The sequence below is a fragment of the Quercus lobata genome, chromosome 1 (genome assembly GCF_001633185.2).
Source record: "Quercus lobata isolate SW786 chromosome 1, ValleyOak3.0 Primary Assembly, whole genome shotgun sequence".
NCBI classification, from domain to species: domain Eukaryota; kingdom Viridiplantae; phylum Streptophyta; class Magnoliopsida; order Fagales; family Fagaceae; genus Quercus; species Quercus lobata.
The window spans coordinates 6,181,201-6,205,600 of NC_044904.1; the positions used below are offsets into that span (position 1 = coordinate 6,181,201).

The 24,400-nt window shown below is 33.6% G+C and overlaps 1 protein-coding gene across 1 annotated transcript; it reads left to right on the forward strand.

Moving 5' to 3' along the window:
- Positions 1-5,506: 5,506 nt before the first annotated feature.
- On the forward strand, positions 5,507-6,985 carry LOC115994308. The gene is made up of 2 exons (XM_031118402.1): positions 5,507-5,611; positions 5,984-6,985. The coding sequence occupies exons 1-2, from the start codon at positions 5,507-5,509 to the stop codon at positions 6,983-6,985; spliced, it is 1,107 nt and encodes a 368-aa protein (XP_030974262.1).
- Positions 6,986-24,400: the final 17,415 nt, after the last annotated feature.

Consider the following 24,400-nt stretch of genomic DNA (forward strand, 5'->3'; position numbering starts at 1 on the left):
TTTGCATTGCATTACATTCATGCATTTCATTCTAGGATTTTTATTTTTTTTATTTTTTTTATTTATATTCTTTTCAAATAAATAAAATAATAAAATAAAATAAAAAAGGAAAAGGAAGCAAATTGTGTTTTTGCATTTATTTTCTTGGCACTGAAAACAAGGTTGGTCAATTTATTTTCACATAACATGTCTTTATACCTTGTTTAGCTTGGATGAGCTTATTTATTGCACTTTACTAGTTGAAGCTTTGTAGTGCATGTTGTGTGGGAAAGATGTTTTTAGTTTTTGATCACTTTGTCTTGATCTTGAAGTCACATGTCATTGACTATCAGACTAGAACCTTTGGAGAAAGGCATAAATAACCATCTCACCACTGTCCACTAGCCAATCATGAACACCTTAATGCATATCATAAGATTTTGTGCTCGAGAAAGTGTAGCATATGCACAAAAAGAAAATAAAGTGTAGCCTCAGTTAAATTGCTTAAAATTGGTGTGTACATTATTGGACTTAAAGTTAAATCAATCAAATAAAATTGGTGTGTACATTATCTCGGCTATTTTAATAAGTTTCTGGTAAATTAAAATTTGTGTGTACAATATGAGGCAAATCAAGAAACTTACATGATTGCAAGCTTATGATCTAGGAGATGTGGGAGTTATATGATGTAACTCTTTAGGTGATAGTCTCTTTCAAACACTATATGATGAATTTTGTAGACTTTGTGTTTGATTTCTATTCACATATCACCTCACATGTATCTCAAGTTTTTACTAGTTGCACACACTACACAAGTTACTCTTTGCTAAACTTTGTACATGTTATTGTGTGTGTTTCTGGTTTGACCAACTAAGTTTGAAAATTCCTTGAGTTTTATGCAAAACACATTTGATGGTTGAGATTTTAAGAGACTGGATTGAAAATCTTAATTTTGGGAAAACTGGGTTCAAAGCATGTGTTTTTGAAAAACATTTCATCTCATACTCATGCATGTGATTCATAAAATTCAATGCTTTAAGAAGTTTCTACATTATTATGCTTTGTTTTTCAAAAAAACTGTTTTTTCCAGAATTTAGATTGATCGAAATTGTTTTTCGACCGATCGAAATTGTGATTAAAAAATGTTTGTAACTCTCTATCTATTTCGATCGGTGCTCGATTAGTGTTGGATCAATCGAAGCATTTTGGACCGATCGAATCTGTTTTTTGATCGATCGAAAATCATGTAGAGAATTTTTTAAAAACTGATTTTCACGTGTTCAAACTCACTTTTTCAAAAGTTTTTCAACTTTTTCTCTCTCTATACGACTCGGTCAAGGCTCCAATCCAATTTTTGTTCGTTTTCCTCCATTCTTTTTGCAAGGTTTTTCTCTCCCAAGGCTGGTAAGACCTTTATATCCTTCCTTTTGCATTTATTTTCACTTTTCATGCATCAAATCATGCATTATTTGGGAAATTTCAAACCTATGAAATTTTTGGGGTTTTGATGAATTAAGCCTTTTCTTTCACAATTGATCAATGGGTTTTTGTTGGGAGATGTTATAAACATGATCTTTGGTGTTTAATTTGATCAATTTGTTGTATTGTGAGAAATTGAAATTTCTAGGGCTTGAAACTACCCGATTTGGGGATTTTGTTCAAATTGAGTTTAATTGATGAAATTGGCTTGTTGGATTGATTAATTTGATCATTATAAAATGATTTCTAACTTGTGTGATGATCAATTGGTCAATTTAGTACAAATTAAACAAGTGGTTTTTCAAAATTTTGGGGTTTTTGGTATAAACTCTTTACTCAAGCCAATTTTGTGATTCTAAACTTAAATTGAACTTGTTATCACTGCATTAAAGCATGCATCATGACATTTTTCTATTCATGCATCATATAAATTGTTATTTCTATATATTTTTGTGCTAACTTGCAGTCTGCCCTGGGTATTTTTTTTTGTTGTTTTTGTTCTTTCTCTTGTGTCTTTGTCCTTACCCTAGCACCATGCCTAGGAAGACTAGTGCCCATAGGACATCTTCCTCTTCTTCTACTCCTTTCTCTGTGGGCACTTTGTTTTGGAGTGAGAAAAGCCAAGAGTTGTATGAGATACTAAACCTTAAGAGAAAATTTTGGGCTGAGTGTAAGGTTTTGTTAGATGAGCTTGATCCTGCCATTAGGGCAAACTTTGAGTGTTAAGGCTCGTTACCACTTTTGGATATTGATTATCCTCCTCCTGCTACCCTGATTATAGAGTTCTACTCGAACCTCTCTATCCATGCTATGATTCCAACACTTTAGTTAAGAGTTGGATACGAGGTGTAGAGTTCACCATTACTCCTCGTGTAGTGGCTGATACTCTTGGGATACCCATGGTCCCGAACCCTGTTTATTCTTATGATAAGTCTCCTCCTCTAGACGACATCATGTCTTACATCACTGGTACTTCTATCCGGTGGGGTTCTGATCCTCAAATCACTTCTACTGAGCTCACTAAGACTACCTATCTTTTCATTAGGATAACGTGTCATTCCTTATGGCCTATCTCTCATCTGCACACCATTCCTTTGAAGTGATGTGCATTTTTGTATGCTCTTGTTATAGATGCTCCTATTAGTTTTCCTCATCTGTTTCTTCGTTCTTTGAACGAAGTTCATAGGAGTTCCTCTACTGCTCATGCTCTTTTTCATCCTATTTTCATTCATAGGATTTTGTTGTTTTTAGGTTTAGATGACTTCCCCACTTCTGAGCTTGTACACATTATTGCTCCCATAGGTGCCACTTTTCTTAGGCAGAGGGCTACTCAGATGAGAAAGAGCTCTAAACGCTCTCGAGTTGACCTTTCTGGTACCACACCCCCTCTTTCTTCTACAGGTACTACTTTTGGTGAGGCATCTGCTGATCTTGTTGCTGTTCCTCCACCACCTACTTCGGATGACTTTGACATTCGTCGTACATTGGAGACTATCATGACCATTCAAGCGGCTCATGGTCAGATTTTGGTGGACGTGCTTGATGAGCTCTGTGCTTTGCGAGTAGATTTGGCGCATCTTTGACGTTCGCCTTCGCCACCTCCTTTTGATGATGGATTTTGTTTGCCCTTTGGCATTCCATCACAAAAAGGGAGAGTACTTTTGGACATTTGTAGAGGATTTTTTGTAGTTAGGGGGAGAGTTTTTGTTTGTTGGAGCTTGTGGAGTTTAGATTGTATCTAGGTGCTTCACTGTGTATGTATCTTTTTGGCTCTTGATGTATTTTTTTTGGGCTATTTATGTTAGGGGGAGATACATTGTTATTTATGTTTCTTGTTTCACTGCTCATTGATTTATATTTATGAGTTATTCATGATATATGTCTTTGTTTTGTGTTTTGTGAAGTCAAGAATTTATTTTTGTTTTACTTGTATTTTCCACATATGCGTTTATGCGTTTGTTGAAGTATTTCAAGAAATATACAGGTTGATTCAGTTGTGCTGCTTTCTACACTTGCAATTGATGGATAGTAGTTAGGTTGGATTATTTTGGAATGAGCATTGTTTTTGTAAAGGGTTTTTTCTTGTAACTTTGAGCATTGTGTTTGTGTTTTGTCACGGATTGCCAAAGGGGGAGTTTGTTAGGTTCTAAGAACTTAGGAATTAATGTATTAGAACTCTAATTTGTATTGTTGGCAAACCATGATCAAAATAGGTTTTATTCTTGTTTTAGTCTTGCTCAAAGTATGTGTTTTATGTAAAGTTGGAATCGAGCTGCTGCAAAATTCATTGTGCAATTCAGTCTGGCTCGATCGATCGAGAATTAGACTCGACCGATCGAAAGTCGGGCAGAATGTTTTTTCTGCAGAATTTCCAACTCAGCCCTAAGCCTATATGACGTGTAGGATTTTATGTTTTGCCCTAGGTATAAAAGGAAAACCCTAGCCATGTTTTTGTGTTGCTCATTTTGTTGTGTGTGTGAATCTCTTGTGAGATCTGAGAGATGGTTGCCTTCACACATACTTAGGATTATCAAGAAGGAGATTTCATTGAGAGCTTGATGATCATTCAGTTGCTGCAATAAAAGCTTAAAGATATACAAGCACGAGTGCTTGTACTTGCTGGAGAATCCAAGAAAGAAGGAGTCCGTGGTCTCGAAGCTGTAACGTGGTCGTGTCAGTAAGATTTCTACTGGTGGGTAGCAATAGGATGTTAGTGGTCTAAGTCGCTATTGTAAAACTTCGATTCTTTCATAGTGGATTCAAGTTTACCTTGAGGATAGCTAGGTTAAATCCTCCCTAGGTTTTTATCGGTGTGGTTTCCTGGGTTATCATATCTTTGTGTTCTTTATATTCCACACTTTACATTGATATGATTATATGATTGTATTAACCTAGATCTAAAATTTGGACTAAGTAATCACTTGGCTAATTATCTAGGTTAATCCAATTGTATTTTAAGGGTCTAAAAACATACAGTTACATTATAGTCACACATTTTAAAAAAATATTTAAGCTAACTACGATACATATATGCTTTTCCAGCAGACTTGTTTGTTAGCAAAATAATTTAATCAAAGGAAGTTACATTATATTCACACATGTCCATTTTATATTTCTCCATGTTTTGTTAGAATTTGTTTATTTTTTTCCTGATGAAGCCATGTTTTGTAATATTCAATTTCACATTATGGGTGGAGAAAATGACAATCTAAATTGATATGAATTGTTAACAAGTCAAAATGAATATGACATTTGCGATGATTGGGACGTTGCCGATATGTGCAATGAGAATAGAATAACAAAAATGGATTATACTTTGGGAACAAGGATTTATTGGATATGTGGATTTGAAGTGGCAACTAAAAAATTGATAAGAACTAGTTTTTTTTTTTTTTTTTTTGGATTTAGATGCCATCCCAGTGGTTTACACTTAACATTTGAAGCTATTATGTGGTTTATATTATATATGTGGTGACCCTCACCTCCATGTATTAATGTTTTGCTATATGAGATATTTTAACTCCCTTATGGTTTTGTTTTGTAACACATTTTCCTAACAATAAAGGAATTTTGATAATGTGGTACTGGTAAGTGCACGGGACCTACTGTTTAAAACACAAACGCAAACATAGCCGTTTTCAGCGCAATCCAAACTAACACTCAAATGCATGGTTTTGAAACCCGGACCGGACCATACGGTCTGACCGGGTTAGCCGGAAACTGCTCCTTAAAATGGTTCTTTAAACGTAAAAAACCGAAAATTATATTTTTGCTGTGAACCTCTCGAACCATGGTCAAACCGCACGGTTTTCTGAACCAGACACGGGTTTTCTGGTTTCTTCCTTAAAAAATTTCTTCGTGAAGAGTAGTTTCAGGTTGGCCGAATATGTTCTTTAGGGAAGAAAGAGAGAGATGGGAATAGAAAGAGGGAGAGTGAGTAAAGGATGAAGTTGTGAAAGAGAGTCCTACCACTTTTATGGGCAAAGATGAGAGACTGAGAATGGGAGTGCCCAGAGGGGGGGAAAGTAAAAGTGTAGAAGATATCGTTATGGATTCAGATCAGGTTGCAATACCTAGGGTACTGCACTACGTAATCCCGGATGAGTCGGAGAAGGCAGGTGCAAGCAAGAAGAAGACAGATGCAAGCATTGAAGTGAAGATTTAGTTCAGGCAGAGAGGCAAAGGAATGGAACAGAGTGTTGGAAGATTAGCTTGCTATACGACTGACTTGAACTAATAAGTTCTAGTATACGACTTGTAGTTCAGTTTTAAGTTAATTAGAAGATGTATATAGGGACACGTGTAATACTGGGATTAGCTGAATTGGGTGTTAGAGTAGGATCCGTATAATGTGGAGTTAGTTAGAGTTAGTTATTTTGCTTCTTGGTGTTAGTTCTAGTATATATACATATTGTACAATTAGTTTTGATTGATTAAATAGATTACTAAAATTCATCAATCAATCTTTTCTCTCTAGCTTATCTTCTCTACTCTCTAGCTCTCTGTTTTTCTTTTATGGTATCAGAGCACTGTGTTTCTGTCAATGGCTAACCAAGCTCAGACTTCTCAAACTTCATCTTCTCCATCCACTACTCATCGTGAGCTCTCTCCAATGGAGGACCCGAGGAGTCCATTCTTTCTGCACCATGGAGAGTCACCAGGTGCAATTCTTGTCACACAGCCCTTGACAGAAGACAATTACCCTAATTGGGCTAGGGCTATACGTATGGCATTGGATGTGAAGAGTAAGCTAGGGTTTGTGGATGGCACTATAACAGCTTCCATGGCCATTACACCTCTGGAAAAGATTGCTTGGTCAAAGAACAATTCCATGATTTCTTCATGGATATTGAATTCAATCTCTCCTCACATCTCTGGTAGTGTGATTTACAGAAACTCTACAATGGAGGTTTGGAATTCATTAAAGAACCATTTCTTGCAAGCAAATGATCCACGAATTTCACAACTCCAGAAGCAAATTTCAACAATCATGCAAGGAGATGCAACAGTGACTTCTTTCTTCACTAATCTTCAAGCTTCTTGGGATCAATTGCTTAATCTCAGGCCTTTACCATGCTGTTCTTGTGGTAAGTGTGTTTGTGGTGTGAATGACAAGATCACACTATTTCATCATCAAGACTCTTTAATGCAGTTCCTTAATGGCTTGAATGAAGTCTATTCACAAGTTCAAACACAAATTTTGATGATGGAACCAAGTCCCTCAATTAACAAGGCTTTCTCTTTGGTAATACAAGAGGAAAGACAGAGGGCTTTAGGCTTCAATGGAGGGCCTTCAGTTGATGCAACTGCTCTTGCAATCAAGACTCAAGGATTTAATCAAGGTGGGAAGAACACAAAAGTAAAGGGTAGACCTATCTACAATCATTGTGGCAAGGCTGGACATTTCATGGAGAAATGCTACAAGTTAATTGGCTTTCCACTAGGATATAAGCAAAAGGGAAAGGTGTCCATGGCTAATCAAGTGAGTCTTAATGGTGATTCTGGTCAATCTGAAGCTGCATCATAGCCAGGGTCTTTTCCTTTCACATCTGAACAATGCTAATAGCTGCTATCTTTGTTGAGCTCTCTGCATCATCTTCTGCCACTCCTGATGCCATTCACTTAGCAAATTCAGCACTATCAGGTATTTCTTGTGCTTCTTTCCAAGATTCAACTTGTCTTAGTATGAAGAATTCAATTTTTACTGAAAATCCTTCAAACAAAATAGCTTACAATGAAGAAACTTGGGTTCTTGACACAGGGGTTACTGACCACATTATTCATTCCATTTCTTTGTTTACTAAGATCACTAATTCAATATCTTCTTTTGTGCATTTACCTAATGGTGAAAAAGTCCTTGCCACACACATAGGCACAGTCTAGGTTACTCCATCCTTAATTCTTGAAGATGTCATTTGTGTTCCAGCATTTTCCTTCAATCTGATCTTAGTAAGCAAATTAACCAAATCTTTATCATGTTGTTTGGTTTACCTTTCAAATTATTGCTTCATACAAGACCTTACTTGTTGGAAAATGATTGGATTGGGTAAGCTTCATGGTAATCTGTACCTGCTGCAAGATTCAGTCAATTGCAAGTCCATTTCAGAAGCTTCTACTATCTTAGAGTCATTTGTGAAGTCTTTTGTTAATTCTGTCTCTCATGTTCCCATTGTAACTCAGTCTTACTTGTGGCATCTTAGATTAGGACATGCTTCTGATGATAAACTTCAACATTGTGTATCTGATATGTCCTCTTTTCATTCAAATAAAGACTATATTGTTTGTCCAATTGCAAAACATAAATGTTTACCTTTTCCCAACTCTAATCACTTATCTGATCATGCTTTTGATATGATTCACTGTGATGTATGGGGACCTTTTGCTAAAGCAACTCATGATGGTTTTAAATATTTTCTTACTATTGTAGATGATGCTACAAGATCTACATGGGTTTACCTAATGAAATCCAAATCAGAAACTAGGCCTTTGCTAATCTCATTTTATAAAATGATACATACTCAATTTCACACTAATATCAAAGTGTTTAGAACTTATAATGCTCAAGAATTTTTCCTCAAAGATTTTTATGCTCAACATGAGATTGTTCATCAACATTCCTGTGTTGCTACTCCACAACAAAATTCAATTGTGGAAAGAAAGCATCAACATATCCTAAATATTGCAAGAGCATTGAAGTTTCAGTCTAACATACCACTTTGTTATTAGGGAGATTGTGTTTTGACAGCAGTTTACATCATAAATAGGCTGTCTAGTGTCGTTTTGGATCATAAAACCCCTTTTGAGAAGCTTTATGACAAGGTTCCTTCCTATCATCACTTAAGAGTTTTTGGTTGCCTTTATTTTGCTTCCACATTGGCTCACAATAGGTCTAAGTTCTCACCTAGGTCAATTCCTTGTGTTTTCCTTGGTTACCCTTTTGGTGTTAAGGGTTACAAGTTGTTAAAATTGATCACAAAGAAAATTTTCATTTCAAGGGATGTTTCTTTTCATGAAACTGTTTTCCCTTTCATTTCTTCAATTTCACCACATACTTCCATTTCACTTCCTCATATCTGTCCTAATCTGGCTATTCCACATGATCTCATGTTTTCAGAACCCCTTACACCTTCTTTAGATGTTCCTTCTTCGGATTCTGGTCCTATTCAGGCATCTAATCCATGTTTAGATTCTGGTATATCGGATTCTGTCATACCAGAACCCATTATACCTGCTTCTAGTTCTTTTGTTCCTGTCTTACCAGATTCTATAGCACCTGGTCCTTTATCCCCTTCTCAAGGACTAGATTTAGTTCAACCTGCCACTCTTCCTTCCTTGAGAAGGTCATCCAGGTCCATTAAACCACCTTCCTATTTGCAAGACTACAAATGCAGCAGCATCATATCTCCTGATCTTTCCTAATCCACTTCACACAGCAAGTCAGGTACTTCCTTAGTCTCTACCAGATATCCTCTTTCAGATTATATTAACACATCACAACTCTCTCCTTCATATGCCAATTTTTGTGCTGTTATTACCTCTATTCCTGAACCAAGATTCTATCATGAGGCTGTTAAGGATCCTAAACGAAAAGAAGCCACGAATGCTGAAATAGATGCTTTGGTTTCCAACAATACCTGGTTTCTTACTCCTTTGCCTCCCAATAAAAAGGCAATTGGTTGTAAATGGGTTTATAGGATCAAATACAAGGCTGATGGCTCTATGGAGAGATATAAGGCTAGACTAGTTGCTAAAGGTTTCACTCAACAAGAGGGGCTGGATTTTACTGATACCTTTTCACCAGTTGCAAAGTTAACTACTGTCGAGACACTTCTTGCCATATCTGTTGTGAAAGGTTGGCATTTGGTGCAATTGGATGTAAAAAATGCATTTTTAAATGGTGATCTTCATGAGGAGGTGTACATGCAACTCCCTCAAGGCTTTCACAGCAAAGAGGGGAATGTTGTTTGCAAATTGAACAAGTCTTTATATAGGCTTAAACAGGCTTCAAGGAAGTGGAATGCAAAGTTTTGTGCTGTCATTAAGCATCATGGTTTCAAACAGTCCAAAGCTGACTACTCTTTATTTACAAAGAAGTTCAATGATTCATTCATAGCTTTGGTAGTTTATGTTGATGATATACTCATAGCTAGCAACAATGTTCAAGCAGTTGAGGAGTTGAAGACTTCTTTAGATCAGCATTTCAAACTTAAGGATCTTGGGGGTTTAAAGTATTTTCTTGGACTTGAGATAGCTAGATCAGACAAGGGTATCACTTTGTGTCAACGAAAGTATGCTTTGGAGGTATTGAAGGATGCTGGAATGTTAGCTTGTAAGCCTAGCAAGGTGCCAATGGAGCAAAATTTGAAGTTGAGCAAGTTTCAAGGAAAATTGTTGGCTGATCCTAGAGTGTACAAAAGGTTAGTGGGAAGATTGCTTTATTTGACCATTACTAGGCTAGATATTGCATATCCTGTTCACAAATTAAGTCAATTCATGTCAAAACCTAGGAAGCCTCATCTAGATGCTGCATGTAAAGTGCTGCAATACATCAAGAGTAGTCTTGGTCAAGGTGTTTTTCTATCAGCCACATCAGATTTCCATTTGAAGGCCTACACAGATGCTGATTGGGCCTCTTGCATTGATACCAGGAGGTCAACCACAGGATATTGCATCTTTTTGGGTGATTCTCTCATATCATGGAAGTCCAAGAAACAGTCCATAGTGTCTAGATCTTCTGTGTCTTAGTATGAAGAATTCAATTTTTACTGAAAATCCTTCAAACAAAATAGCTTACAATGAAGAAACTTGGGTTCTTGACACAGGGGTTACTGACCACATTATTCATTCCATTTCTTTGTTTACTAAGATCACTAATTCAATATCTTCTTTTGTGCATTTACCTAATGGTGAAAAAGTCCTTGCCACACACATAGGCACAGTCTAGGTTACTCCATCCTTAATTCTTGAAGATGTCATTTGTGTTCCAGCATTTTCCTTCAATCTGATCTTAGTAAGCAAATTAACCAAATCTTTATCATGTTGTTTGGTTTACCTTTCAAATTATTGCTTCATACAAGACCTTACTTGTTGGAAAATGATTGGATTGGGTAAGCTTCATGGTAATCTGTACCTGCTGCAAGATTCAGTCAATTGCAAGTCCATTTTAGAAGCTTCTACTATCCTAGAGTCATTTGTGAAGTCTTTTGTTAATTCTGTCTCTCATGTTCCCATTGTAACTCAGTCTTACTTGTGGCATCTTAGATTAGGACATGCTTCTGATGATAAACTTCAACATTGTGTATCTGATATGTCCTCTTTTCATTCAAATAAAGACTATATTGTTTGTCCAATTGCAAAACATAAATGTTTACCTTTTCCCAACTCTAATCACTTATCTGATCATGCTTTTGATATGATTCACTGTGATGTATGGGGACCTTTTGCTAAAGCAACTCATGATGGTTTTAAATATTTTCTTACTATTGTAGATGATGCTACAAGATCTACATGGGTTTACCTAATGAAATCCAAATCAGAAACTAGGCCTTTGCTAATCTCATTTTATAAAATGATACATACTCAATTTCACACTAATATCAAAGTTTTTAGAACTTATAATGCTCAAGAATTTTTCCTCAAAGATTTTTATGCTCAACATGGGATTGTTCATCAACATTCCTGTGTTGCTACTCCACAACAAAATTCAATTGTGGAAAGAAAGCATCAACATATCCTAAATATTGCAAGAGCATTGAAGTTTCAGTCTAACATACCACTTTGTTATTAGGGAGATTGTGTTTTGACAGCAGTTTACATCATAAATAGGCTGTCTAGTGTCGTTTTGGATCATAAAACCCCTTTTGAGAAGCTTTATGACAAGGTTCCTTCCTATCATCACTTAAGAGTTTTTGGTTGCCTTTATTTTGCTTCCACATTGGCTCACAATAGGTCTAAGTTCTCACCTAGGTCAATTCCTTGTGTTTTCCTTGGTTACCCTTTTGGTGTTAAGGGTTACAAGTTGTTAAAATTGATCACAAAGAAAATTTTCATTTCAAGGGATGTTTCTTTTCATGAAACTGTTTTCCCTTTCATTTCTTCAATTTCCCCACATACTTCCATTTCACTTCCTCATATCTGTCCTAATCTGGCTATTCCACATGATCTCATGTTTTCAGAACCCCTTACACCTTCTTTAGATGTTCCTTCTTCGGATTCTGGTCCTATTCAGGCATCTAATCCATGTTTAGATTCTGGTATATCGGATTCTGTCATACCAGAACCCATTATACCTGCTTCTAGTTCTTTTGTTCCTGTCTTACCAGATTCTATAGCACCTGGTCCTTTATCCCCTTCTCAAGGACTAGATTTAGTTCAACCTGCCACTCTTCCTTCCTTGAGAAGGTCATCCAGGTCCATTAAACCACCTTCCTATTTGCAAGACTACAAATGCAGCAGCATCATATCTCCTGATCTTTCCTAATCCACTTCACACAGCAAGTCAGGTACTTCCTTAGTCTCTACCAGATATCCTCTTTCAGATTATATTAACACGTCACAACTCTCTCCTTCATATGCCAATTTTTGTGCTGTTATTACCTCTATTCCTGAACCAAGATTCTATCATGAGGCTGTTAAGGATCCTAAACGAAAAGAAGCCACGAATGCTGAAATAGATGCTTTGGTTTCCAACAATACCTGGTTTCTTACTCCTTTGCCTCCCAATAAAAAGGCAATTGGTTGTAAATGGGTTTATAGGATCAAATACAAGGCTGATGGCTCTATGGAGAGATATAAGGCTAGACTAGTTGCTAAAGGTTTCACTCAACAAGAGGGGCTGGATTTTACTGATACCTTTTCACCAGTTGCAAAGTTAACTACTGTCGAGACACTTCTTGCCATATCTGTTGTGAAAGGTTGGCATTTGGTGCAATTGGATGTAAAAAATGCATTTTTAAATGGTGATCTTCATGAGGAGGTGTACATGCAACTCCCTCAAGGCTTTCACAGCAAAGAGGGGAATGTTGTTTGCAAATTGAACAAGTCTTTATATAGGCTTAAACAGGCTTCAAGGAAGTGGAATGCAAAGTTTTGTGCTGTCATTAAGCATCATGGTTTCAAACAGTCCAAAGCTGACTACTCTTTATTTACAAAGAAGTTCAATGATTCATTCATAGCTTTGGTAGTTTATGTTGATGATATACTCATAGCTAGCAACAATGTTCAAGCAGTTGAGGAGTTGAAGACTTCTTTAGATCAGCATTTCAAACTTAAGGATCTTGGGGGTTTAAAGTATTTTCTTGGACTTGAGATAGCTAGATCAGACAAGGGTATCACTTTGTGTCAACGAAAGTATGCTTTGGAGGTATTGAAGGATGCTGGAATGTTAGCTTGTAAGCCTAGCAAGGTGCCAATGGAGCAAAATTTGAAGTTGAGCAAGTTTCAAGGAAAATTGTTGGCTGATCCTAGAGTGTACAAAAGGTTAGTGGGAAGATTGCTTTATTTGACCATTACTAGGCTAGATATTGCATATCCTGTTCACAAATTAAGTCAATTCATGTCAAAACCTAGGAAGCCTCATCTAGATGCTGCATGTAAAGTGCTGCAATACATCAAGAGTAGTCTTGGTCAAGGTGTTTTTCTATCAGCCACATCAGATTTCCATTTGAAGGCCTACACAGATGCTGATTGGGCCTCTTGCATTGATACCAGGAGGTCAACCACAGGATATTGCATCTTTTTGGGTGATTCTCTCATATCATGGAAGTCCAAGAAACAGTCCATAGTGTCTAGATCTTCTGCCGAAGCAGAATATAGGGCAATGGCTGTTACTGTGTGTGAAATGACTTCGTTATTGGCATTATTGAAGGATTTAGAGATTTTTCATCCTCAACCAGCTCTATTGTTTTGTGACAATCAAGCTGTCATTTACATTGGAGAAAATCCAGTGTTTCACGAAAGGACCAAACATATAGAGGTAAACTGCCATGTAGTAAGAGATAAGGTGCAAGAAAATGTTGTTAGGCTACTATTTACTCCTACACATTCTCAGTTAGCTAATTTACTTACAAAAGCTCTCAGCAGTCAACAATTAAGACACTTATTAGGCAAGATGAGTGTGGTGAATATACATGGTTCAGCTTCTCATCTTGAGGGGGAATGTCAAAGTTTGGATGAGTGCAAAGATAAGAACAAGAAGAAGAAGAAGGTAGGTGCAAGCAAGAAGAAGACAGATGCAAGCATTAAAGTGAAGGGTTAGTTCAGGCAGAGAGGCAGATGAATGGAACAGAGTGTTGGAAGATTAGCTTGCTATACAACTGACCTGAATTAATGAGTTCTAGTATACGACTTGTAGTTCAGTTTTAAGTTAATTAGAAGATGTATATAGGGACACGTGTAATACTGGGATTAGTTGAATTGGGTGTTAGAGTAGGATCCGTATAATGTGGAGTTAGTTAGAGTTAGTTATTTTGCTTCCTGGTGTTAGTTCTAGTATATATACATATTGTACAATTAGTTTTGATTGATTAAATAGAATTACTGAAATTCATCAATCAATCTTTTCTCTCTAGCTTATCTTCTCTACTCTCTAGCTTTCTGTTTTTCTTATAGGCTGGCTGAGATTGAAAGTTGAAAAAGCAACTTTCAATCTCAACTATTAAATAAAATATATTAAAGAAAAGTTAAAAAGTAAAAAATGTAAAAAATTTAAAAAAAAAATAAAAGATAAAATTGTGAGAGAAAGTGGGTGAATTGTATCAAGTGCAATACCTAAGGTATTGCACCTAATCTCAATATGGGAAATGTGATTGTGGGAATGTGATGGCTTTTTCTATTATTATTTAAAATTATTTTTAAACTTAAAAGTTAAAATGGCAATCCCAAGACATGGCCTGGGTGACATGCTTAATGAGATAAGTCTCATGAGTTGACAATTTTTTTTTTCTTAAACAAAATAGACATTTTTTTGTATAATATTAATATCTTATTTAGTTGAAATTATTATATAAAAAAGTAAATAAGATATGCCTATCTAGTATTTTAATACTATTTTGTATTTCTCATTATCACTTATATTGGAATTGTTAATTATAATTGTAATGTATTGTTTTATGCTTTATCATTTATTAGTTTTTTTTTTTTCTTATTTAAAAGTTGTGATAATGTATTTGAAAATTATTTAATTTTTCCATGTTTTTTAAATCAATATTGCTCATTTTTTAAAATTTTATCTATTATTTGTATTTTATTTTATTATTAAATGATTTAAGATGTCATCATGGTTCGACTCAGTTGAATCTCGGTCTGACCTTAAAATCTTTGAACCTTTCTCTTTCTCGATTCTATGAACGGTCCAGATTTCAAAACCATGCTTAAATGAGGATTAAACAAGAAAGTTAGAGAACTAGAAATGTGAAAGTAGAACGGGTTTTTAATTCAATTCTTTCTTTTATATATATATATATATATATATATATATGATGCTGCCACTTGACTTATCACTAAATTTGGGTCAAATTGCGAAAATGTCTCGTAAAACAAACCATGAATTAGGTTTTATATATTTTTAAAGTACAAATAAGGAGGTAAATCAATAAATCTATTATAATAATAATAATAATAATAGGTGAAGCTGAGAAAAACTCAAATTAGAATTCCAAATTAGAATTCCCAATTTTGTGCCATGTGTCTAGATTTATTTGGGGACCACACTATAATTAATTTTCCACTTAAGTTTGTGCCATATGTCCACTTAAGTTTTTTAATCTTTGTGTCAAGTGAGTTAATGAGTGCAAAATACTAAGAATCTAATATTAATGAACTATAAATTTTTTTTTAAAAAAAAAACTAATCACATATACTCACTAAAAATTATTACACATTCTATCTTATTAAAAATTAGAAAAAAAATTATCATAAGTAATATTAAATTTGGGTAAGAATTATAATATGTGAATAATTACGTTTACTTTTTTAAAAAATATATATAATTTGACTAATTACTTATATTTTTTATGATAAAAATTGTGTTTAATTTAAATGTATCCATACATATGCATGTTACATGCTATTTTTAAAAAATAATTTGACTAACTATTTATATTTTTATAAGAGTTGGGTTTAAGTTACATCTGGTGTAACTCTAAGCGATATTATACCACTTAATAACTTATTATTAGATGCGAATTTTGACAAATCTACCGTTGGATTACATTATATTCATATACTATCCATGCTTGCAAAATTTCACGGTAATCAAAGATTAATAGTCATGTTATCAATCAATTGTTTAAATTCAAGTTTTTGTGTTTAAAATAATTCATAAAAGTTGAGTTTATAGACTACAAGGTAAATAACATCCAATTAGCATGAAAATTGACATGCATGTTAAGTACATATAGAACATATAATTCAACGGTGGGATTCTTAAAATATGAATTTTTTTTTGTTGAGTGTAACATTGCTTAGAGTTACACCAAGTATAACTTGAACCTAACTCTTTTTATAATAAAAATTGTGTCTAAATTTATATGGGGACCACAATATAATTATCCACTTAAGTTTGTGTCATGTGTCCACCTAAGTTTTTTCATCTTTGTGCCAATTGAGTTAATGAGTGCAAAACACTGTTAATGGTTGTCTAATTCATAATGTAGGCCTAAAACAGAATTCTTATAGCAAGAATTAATATTATAGTAATTTTCTAGGAACAAAATGAGTTACCATGATTTTTACGTGATCTGTATGGTTCAGACATCAAGTGGTAAAAGCTCAATGAAAGTAAACCAAGTATCTGTTATATATAGTCTTCATTTTACAGCAAGCGAGTCCCACACATCAACGGACCCAACCAATATGAAAGGGAGGCTACATTTAATAGATTTATCGTCTAATTTTCCCACTAGTACTCCCATGCGCATAATGTGCATTGAATGGGTCTAAATCTTGTACTTGTGAAATTATTCACTCATCTTGAAGGAGTGAGTAATTACTCCTTGAATTTGATCCATTTGGGGCGTGACATTATTCTAAAAGTTTTCAAATTGATGTGGAACTGAATTAATGGCCAAGAATCGAGTCCAAATGAGGACTAACACAAAGTCGCATGATCGGGCATGTATGCATATGTGTGTATATATTATATAACATTTTTTTTTTGTTGCATATTAGTTACAAACCAATTATAACATAGTGTTTATTCAACCAAAAAAAAAAAAAATGGAGAAAGTCAATTATAACTCAATTTTTTATTATTATTGTATATCGAGTTGCATATTTTACATTTGTTCTCTAAGTTCTCGTATTTGAGTTGTTATTTATTGATAAATATTTAAGTATATAACATTTAGTAAAACTTTTCGATAAATTTTTATATGCATTACACAAGTTAGTAACTAATATTATAATATCCAAGGGTATTGAGGGGGGTGGGGGTTAATGGGGTATAAGTATATATTTCTAAACTAGTTTAAAAAAAAAAAAAAAAAAAGTGATGAAGCTATTTATTATCTTTATGTTTAAAAGAAATTTTAAATCGTCAACTTAACTATTGTAAACTTTATAATATTTATTGATAAATATTTAAATATATAACATTTAGTAATTAATATTATAATATCCAAGGGTATTGAGGGGGGTGGGGTATATTAAGTATATATTTCTAAACTAGTTAAAATGAAGAAGAAGAAGAAGTGATGAATAGCTATTTATTTTCTTTATGTTTAAAAGAAATTTTAAATCATCAAGAGTTTTGTTTCTTAACTACTGTAAACTTTTTAATAATTTCAATCAAAATGTTCCGAGTTTAAATCTCCGCTCAAAAAAAGAAATGTTAAATCAATATATAAACATAATCTTCATAGACAAGCTTGCAAGAAGACGTAAGTCCAAATATATAAGTTAGTCTACCTATATCTATCCTAAAGAAAGAAATTTATAGTATAATCTATACTATATATAAGAGGATTCTCCTCTTTTAATTGGACTTTTATGTTGTTGAAAAATACACTCATTAATGAAAGGTAACTTCATTTAGAAATAGAGTCATATATGTCAAATAAAAAATTTCATCTTAAATTCAAAAGGAGAATTCCTAAAATTTAGGATTTTTTTTCCCTTCACGTTAAAAAAAAAAAAAAAAAAAAAATTACAGTTACTACTTATCTCTAAAGTTTATCATTTTTATTTGTTTGAAAAAAAAATTCTAAATTATAATAGATGCAAATTATTAACCTTTACAAAAAAATAAAATAAAATAAAAAATAGAAGAGCCTCACACGCGTGCTCAAAGGCTAGTGTAAGGACGCAATTTGGTTCCCTAGCCCAAAAGATGAATGAACTTAGTCCCAAAAAGCCCCCAATACAATGAATTTGTAGAGACTGTGTTGGAAAACTGGGCTTTAATGAATTAGACAACAAGTAAAGTGGATTCAGATGATAAGAAAGTGAAGATAGACTGGTTTAATCTAAAGAAAATCGTCCCCAGCATAGTCCGAGGAGCTCAGTTCTTATATATTTCTCTCAAGTTTGATTACAAATTCAATTCCTGATTGCTACAGTGTTTTTCTCTTAATTTCCTGATCCCTCTCTTCAAGATCTTCTTTCTATTTTATACTATCTTCCTTCTTCATCTCTACCCTCCACATGTAGACTAGATTGTTAGTGTTGATCCTTGTCCCATCAACACCTTCTTTAAGTCTTTGGAGAGTAGTTGTAAGGCTGAAAGATACTATTCATGTATCACCTCTTAATTAATGCGGCCAGAAAGTTAGCTGCAGAGCATTTAATGTGGTGGTAGCAGCTTTCTCTTGAGATATTCCATGACCTCCTTTTGTCCTGGTCCTTCTGGATACTTATCCTCATCAGTGGAATCGTCTGGAACGTTGCTCTTGGTGTCAGACCACACCTTCTGACCTCGGTTTTGCTCAGCCGAGGAAGTATTCCTCCTCGAACCGCCTTCTTAGTTGATCGTGATCAAACTTCACCTCTTTACTTACCAACACGGATTCTTAGGAAGGTGTTTACCCGTCCTCGGACTACCTAATGTCCTCGGATTGGGCCCCAGCCCAATATATTCATAGATATGTACTCCTGAACCTATCACCCCTACAGCTAGTTTATTGTATTAATATGTACTGTCCATATTATTCCAAGAAAAAGTGATTATTTTACTTAGCAAGACAAGTTGCCAACCCCCAATTGAATAGAGATGAAACGTTGGCATGTTAATTAGCATGGAAACCAACGGATTCCTAAATCCTAATTGATTTGTATATTAGGTTTTTTCGTCACAATATGTGTGACACTATACCAACCTAGATCTAGATGAATGCCATAAATGGATTTGATAATGGTTGATAGACCAAGAATGTATTGACCCCTTTGGTAACTTAATCAATTAATTTAGAGCCAAGTGAAATAAATTAGATTCAATTACATGCAATAAACGTGCTAGCACAAACAAATCACCCATAAAACTAAATGCAGTGGAAAATAAATTTGACACGGGTAATTTGTTTATGAATAGGGAAAACCACCGAAGCAAAACCTCACCGGATGAATTTAAGGTCACCACTCCCGAGAATCTACTATTATCAAAACAAGTGGTTACAAGTAAAAGGAATCCTAGTACCTAATACCAACCTATAGTTGAACCCTTACCCCAATACCCAATTGGACTTGTAATGTAGTGATAATCTCTCCTTTCAATGCACGGATCTAAGTACGTAACTAACACACCAACTTGAGAAAAATGTTGGCCTGCAAAGTTCTTTAGTTTATTTAAACGATGAAGATCAAGAAACTCCTTAGTTACAAAACCCTTGGTGCAAAGACGCAGTAGCTTCTACAAGAATATGATGAATTAGGGCAATTGTCTTCAGTCATAATTTTCATGCACAATGACTTTGCATCAAGTTGCATAACCTTGCATCACCTTTGATAGCCCTTAAAATAATCCTTATATATGTTTAAGGTTGTGAGAAAAGAAACCATACACAAATACACTTAGATATGCGTGAAAACAAATCTGGAAATCTGAATTTTGTAATTCTCGATAGATACTATTTCTGTCAAGTAGCTATCAAGATTCCTTATTAAACCTCGATAGATATCTATCTTTCGAGATATTTGTCGAGCTTTAATAAATAACACTTTTTCACTTGCTTCTCGGACAGACTTGCATAACTTCAATACTAAACTTGAACTCTTGTTCCTTAAAGTGCTAAAATCCATCATAGATCTACCCAATTACAAGTAAAGTGCGTTTTGTCAAGGGATTAGCCAATTTACAATAACATATGTTCTAACAAGTTCTACATATATCCTAACAATGGTAATTGAGATATGAACTGAACAAGTTACATATATACCTGCATGAACATTATGATACACTAATTATTTTGCAAATGATGAGATAGCCATTAGTTGGGGAGGATAGGAAGGAAGAAGAAGCAGGTCAAACCAGTGATACAAAAATTGGAGTCAAGGATAGGTGTAAAACAATTCATTTTATTATTAAAATAATAATTATTTTTTGAGATTAGATGGGCAATTTATTAAACTTAAACAAAAAAACTAGTCTCATTGCACGCGTTTCGTACCTGTTAAGAGGTTCTTTTATTTCTTTTGTTAATTTAGTGTCATAATTTTTCATTCATCCTACTCATTTTTCTAAAAATTGATTTACTAATTTTGGGTTGTTGGGTCTTCTAATCATTGAAAAACTTAGGGGTGTGATAAGATTTATATATGGGTGTGTTAAGAATTTTGTGCTACATCTTATCACATCCCGATTCAACCAAAGCTATTTTCAAATTCATTTATTTATTTATTTTTATGCTTGTTAATTTGAGAATATTTACATATCAAATTTAAAAAAAAAAAAAGATTTAATTGATAGGGAGCTATATAAAATTGTAAGCAATATCATGAGATTAATTACTTAGCTTCAATTTTTTTTGAATGACATTAGCCTTATAATTTCATTGATAAACTAAAGTAAATATTTACTTATTATTATAAATAAAGAAAAAGGATATTCTTGGTTCAAAACCAAGGCTAAGAGATAAGATATCCTTGGTTTTTTAACCAAGTTTTCTTTTGGTTACCTGTAATTTCCTTATTTACATAATTTTTATTAAAAGATATAGCTTTTAGTAATTTTTATGTTAAATATGAGACACAAAAAAAAAAAAAAAAAACTAAAAGTTAATTTATTTCAAAAAATGCTAAAAGTAAGATTATTTAAAAAAAAAAAAATCTAAGACAAAAGACAAAAAAAAAACAAACAAACAAACAAACAAATAAACATTCTCCCAAATACTCTCTAAGAAACGTGTTGATCGTGTGATTTTATTTGCAATTTACTTTTTGACACATTTTTATATTTCCAATGAAAGTAGTATCAAAACTTTCCTAAAATGGTCTATTACCAAATATCCTAAAGACACCCGTTAACAAAACTCATCTATATATATACTATAAAACCGAAGCCTGTTGACTAGTAGTTGACCTCACGAGAGTTAGCCACCTCAGCTTTGCAGCCTTTACAAATTTACACATCATCATTAATTTATTAAATCATTTAATTTTATAATTTTTTTAGACTTCAAAAAACCCGATTACTGTGAAAAGTGAAAACTTCAAGCGTTGCCTTGATTTCTTCTTCCATGTTATACTTGATACCCCACCTGAATCTTTGATTCAAAGACTCAGATTGGCTTGGACCCTTAACCCCTTGACCACTCTCAAACTCATCTATAATTTCCGAGGAGTACATGGCACTAGAAAGTTTGGTAAAGAAGGGTTTTACATGGCAGCGTTTTGGCTATTCAACAGTGGCGATGCCACGTTGAGGCCAGGGTGTTCCCAGGAACACCTTGACCCAAAAATAAAATTCTTTTTATATATAATAATTTAAATTTTCTTATTTGTTTACCCTTAAAAAAAAAATAGGAGCACCCTCAAGCGCAAAATCAAGAACACCCTCAAATAATAATAAAAAAAATTATTTGATCAACTTTCAAGCAAAAAAAAAAGCCCAAAAAATTTTTTGAACTAAAATCTAAAAAATATATATAATAATAATAATAATAATTGTAACATAGCAAGCCCACTGCCCAAAGCCCAACATCAATCCTAAACAACAGATGAGAAACCAAACCCAATCTAAAGAAAAAAAACAACATAAGGCAAACTCAACAGATGGTAGCAAACCCACGAAAAAAAAAAAAAAAACAAATGGTAGCAAAAACTGAAATCAGAAACGAAGAAACCTAACCTAAAGAAAAAAAACCTCATCAGTCATCAATGACCAACGAACGACGCCTCCACCTCAAACTCGAGCAACAAAGCTCATCACCATCGGTCATCGTTAGTCGGATCGGAGATCGGTCATTGCCTCGGCCTCGCCAGTCAGAATAGCATAGATTGAATAGCATAGATTGAATCGGAGATTCCTTCCTCGCCAGTCGCCTCGATGTACGACAGCGCCGCCCAGCTCGACGACGCCACCCCTCAGCCTCAGGCCTCTCTGCTCCCTCAACCTCATGGTATTTCATCTTTACTTTACACTTTTCTTCTCTCTAACTCTCTCTTTTTCTCTAATGGTTCTCTCTACTTTCTTACTTCTCTCTGTCTCTCTCTCTCTCTCTTTTATCTGAAGACTAAAAGTATGAAAGTGAAATGAGAGTCTCTCTCTCTTTAAGACTAAAGACTTAATCTGATTGTTTGATTCTTTTTTTTTTTCTTTTTTGTGAAATTGCTTAGCATTATTGAACTGTAATTGCTTAGCTTTATTGTAACTTTATTAATATTTGTGATTGGCTGATTCTCTTTTATTTCTTTTAGTGTATTGTCTATTGTGATTTGTGATTGTGAATTTTTGATTGGCTCTTGTGATTGGGGCTTGTCTGTTGAGTGGGGGAGGGGGAAATAGGGCATGGGGCCGAGTTGGAAGCAAAGGCAGGCAGGCAGTGGATAATGCATATGGGGTGTGTGCTAATAGTTAGTAAAGAAAAATAATGAAGCAACTAATAATTAATAATTTAATTAACCAATACATTATAAAAGATAAACAAATTAAATTATGTTAGGCTAAACAACAATTAATAATTTTATAATTAATGAAACAACAATATAACAAATTATAGTTTATAAAAGACAAACAAATTAATGAAATAGCTAAACAACAATAATTAATAATTTTATTAATATTTCAAATGAACTTATATTTTATTGTTTATTTTTTTTTGCTAGAATTATGAACAAATATTTGATAAGAAAACGATGTACCCAAGATTCATCTCCTGTGCAAGATTCATCTTCATCTTCTAAGCGAATTCGTGTTGACTTTATTTGCATGTTTTTTGATTGTTGTAGTTGTCAATATATAAAATTTTCTTTTTATTAGATTGTGTAATTTATGCTTGTTGAGGAACACCCTGGAAAAAATTCCTAAAGTCACCACTACTATTCAAAGACCACCCTAAGACATTAGCGTGTAATATTGGGTCCCTTTCTGATTTTGGTTACATGAAAGACTTGCCTGAGATTTTGTATAGGCTTTTAGAAGGTTCTGATCTGTGGAATAAGAGAAAAACTGTGAAAAAGAGTAGTAGTATTTTAAGTAGAGGAGTACAAGATGAGTGGAATCAGCGAAAAATTGGAAAAAGGAGTAGGAGTAGTTTAAGTGTGGAATGCGTTTGAGGCCTGGAAGTTTTAAGTTTTCAATTCTGGAAGATTATTATTTTATGACTTTTTATGTTTTTTTTTCTTTGGTTTCTTAATTCTATCTAATTGTTACTTTCTTTCTCTCAAAAGGCTGAATACTTTGTTATGTTGAGTTATTTGGAGTTTTGTTTGAATGGTTTCGCCTTTTTTGCAGGTAAACTTTGGATTTGGGAATTATTATTATTATTTAATTTTTTTTGTTAATAAAGTATATTTACATTCAAAAGTTGTTGGCTTAGTAAGTGAAGGGTTCCAATGTTGATTAGCTTCTTATTTCTATTTTTTTAATGGTGCATATACTTTATAGGAATTTCTGTTTAGGTGAATTTCTTGTAAGATGTAGTTGAGATTTGTAATAGAAATTGGATGTGCAGTTGACCACAAGCACTTGCATGCCTTAAAATGAAATTCACCATCTGGTATGATTGTGCATATTCTACCTCAATTTCTTAGAGTACAAGTAATATCCTCTTTAGACTTATCAATCTTTGAAGCATATTTAGTTACATGATAAATTATTTCATCTTGGATCTTTCACATTTTAATTCCCTGGAACCATTATAGTCCATAAATGGGATGAGAGACTTGACTGTAGGGTTTGCCAACTTACATTGCTGGCATTAATTCACTTGCAAGAACCATATGCTTGAAGGAGATTTCAAATGTGTTAGAACATATTCATACTTTTCTAATGGTATAATAAATTAGACAATGCTTTGGCTAATCATGCCAAGGAGTTAAAGGAACCCTCAACTTGGATTGAAGAATATCCATATTTTCTCCTCCCTATTGTATACTTGGATTATTTTCAATAAAATTCTATGGCATTTGAATTTTTTTTTTTTTTTTTTTTAACTATGTAGGCTTGGTCTATTTTATGATGAAAAAGTAACAAAAAGCTAAACTGATCTTTGTTTTTAATAATCTTTAATAACAAAAATTATATTCTCTTCTTTCAAATATATACTCATTCGATATATATATATATATAGTCAAAGAATATATCAAACTTTCTAAAAGTAAAAAGTTTAATTTCCTATATTCTCTTTAAATTTCATTTATAAAACAAATAAAATCATCTATATATCAATGTCTATATTTATATTCTATGTATTACATAAAATGATTATTGTTATTTATTTATTTTTTTTACCTTTATTGACTTTCAGTTAGTAATTGTCTCATGCATCATATATATCTCACACAGTGCGTG

What these genes read in the sequence shown, in the direction of transcription:
- LOC115994308 (XM_031118402.1), top strand. Translation starts at nt 5,507, where the DNA reads ATGGATTCAGATCAGGTTGCAATACCTAGGGTACTGCACTACGTAATC. An exon ending in AGACAGATGCAAGCATTGAA is followed by an intron (nt 5,612 to 5,983) that starts GTGAAGATTTAG and finishes TTATGGTATCAG; the next exon opens with AGCACTGTGTTTCTGTCAAT.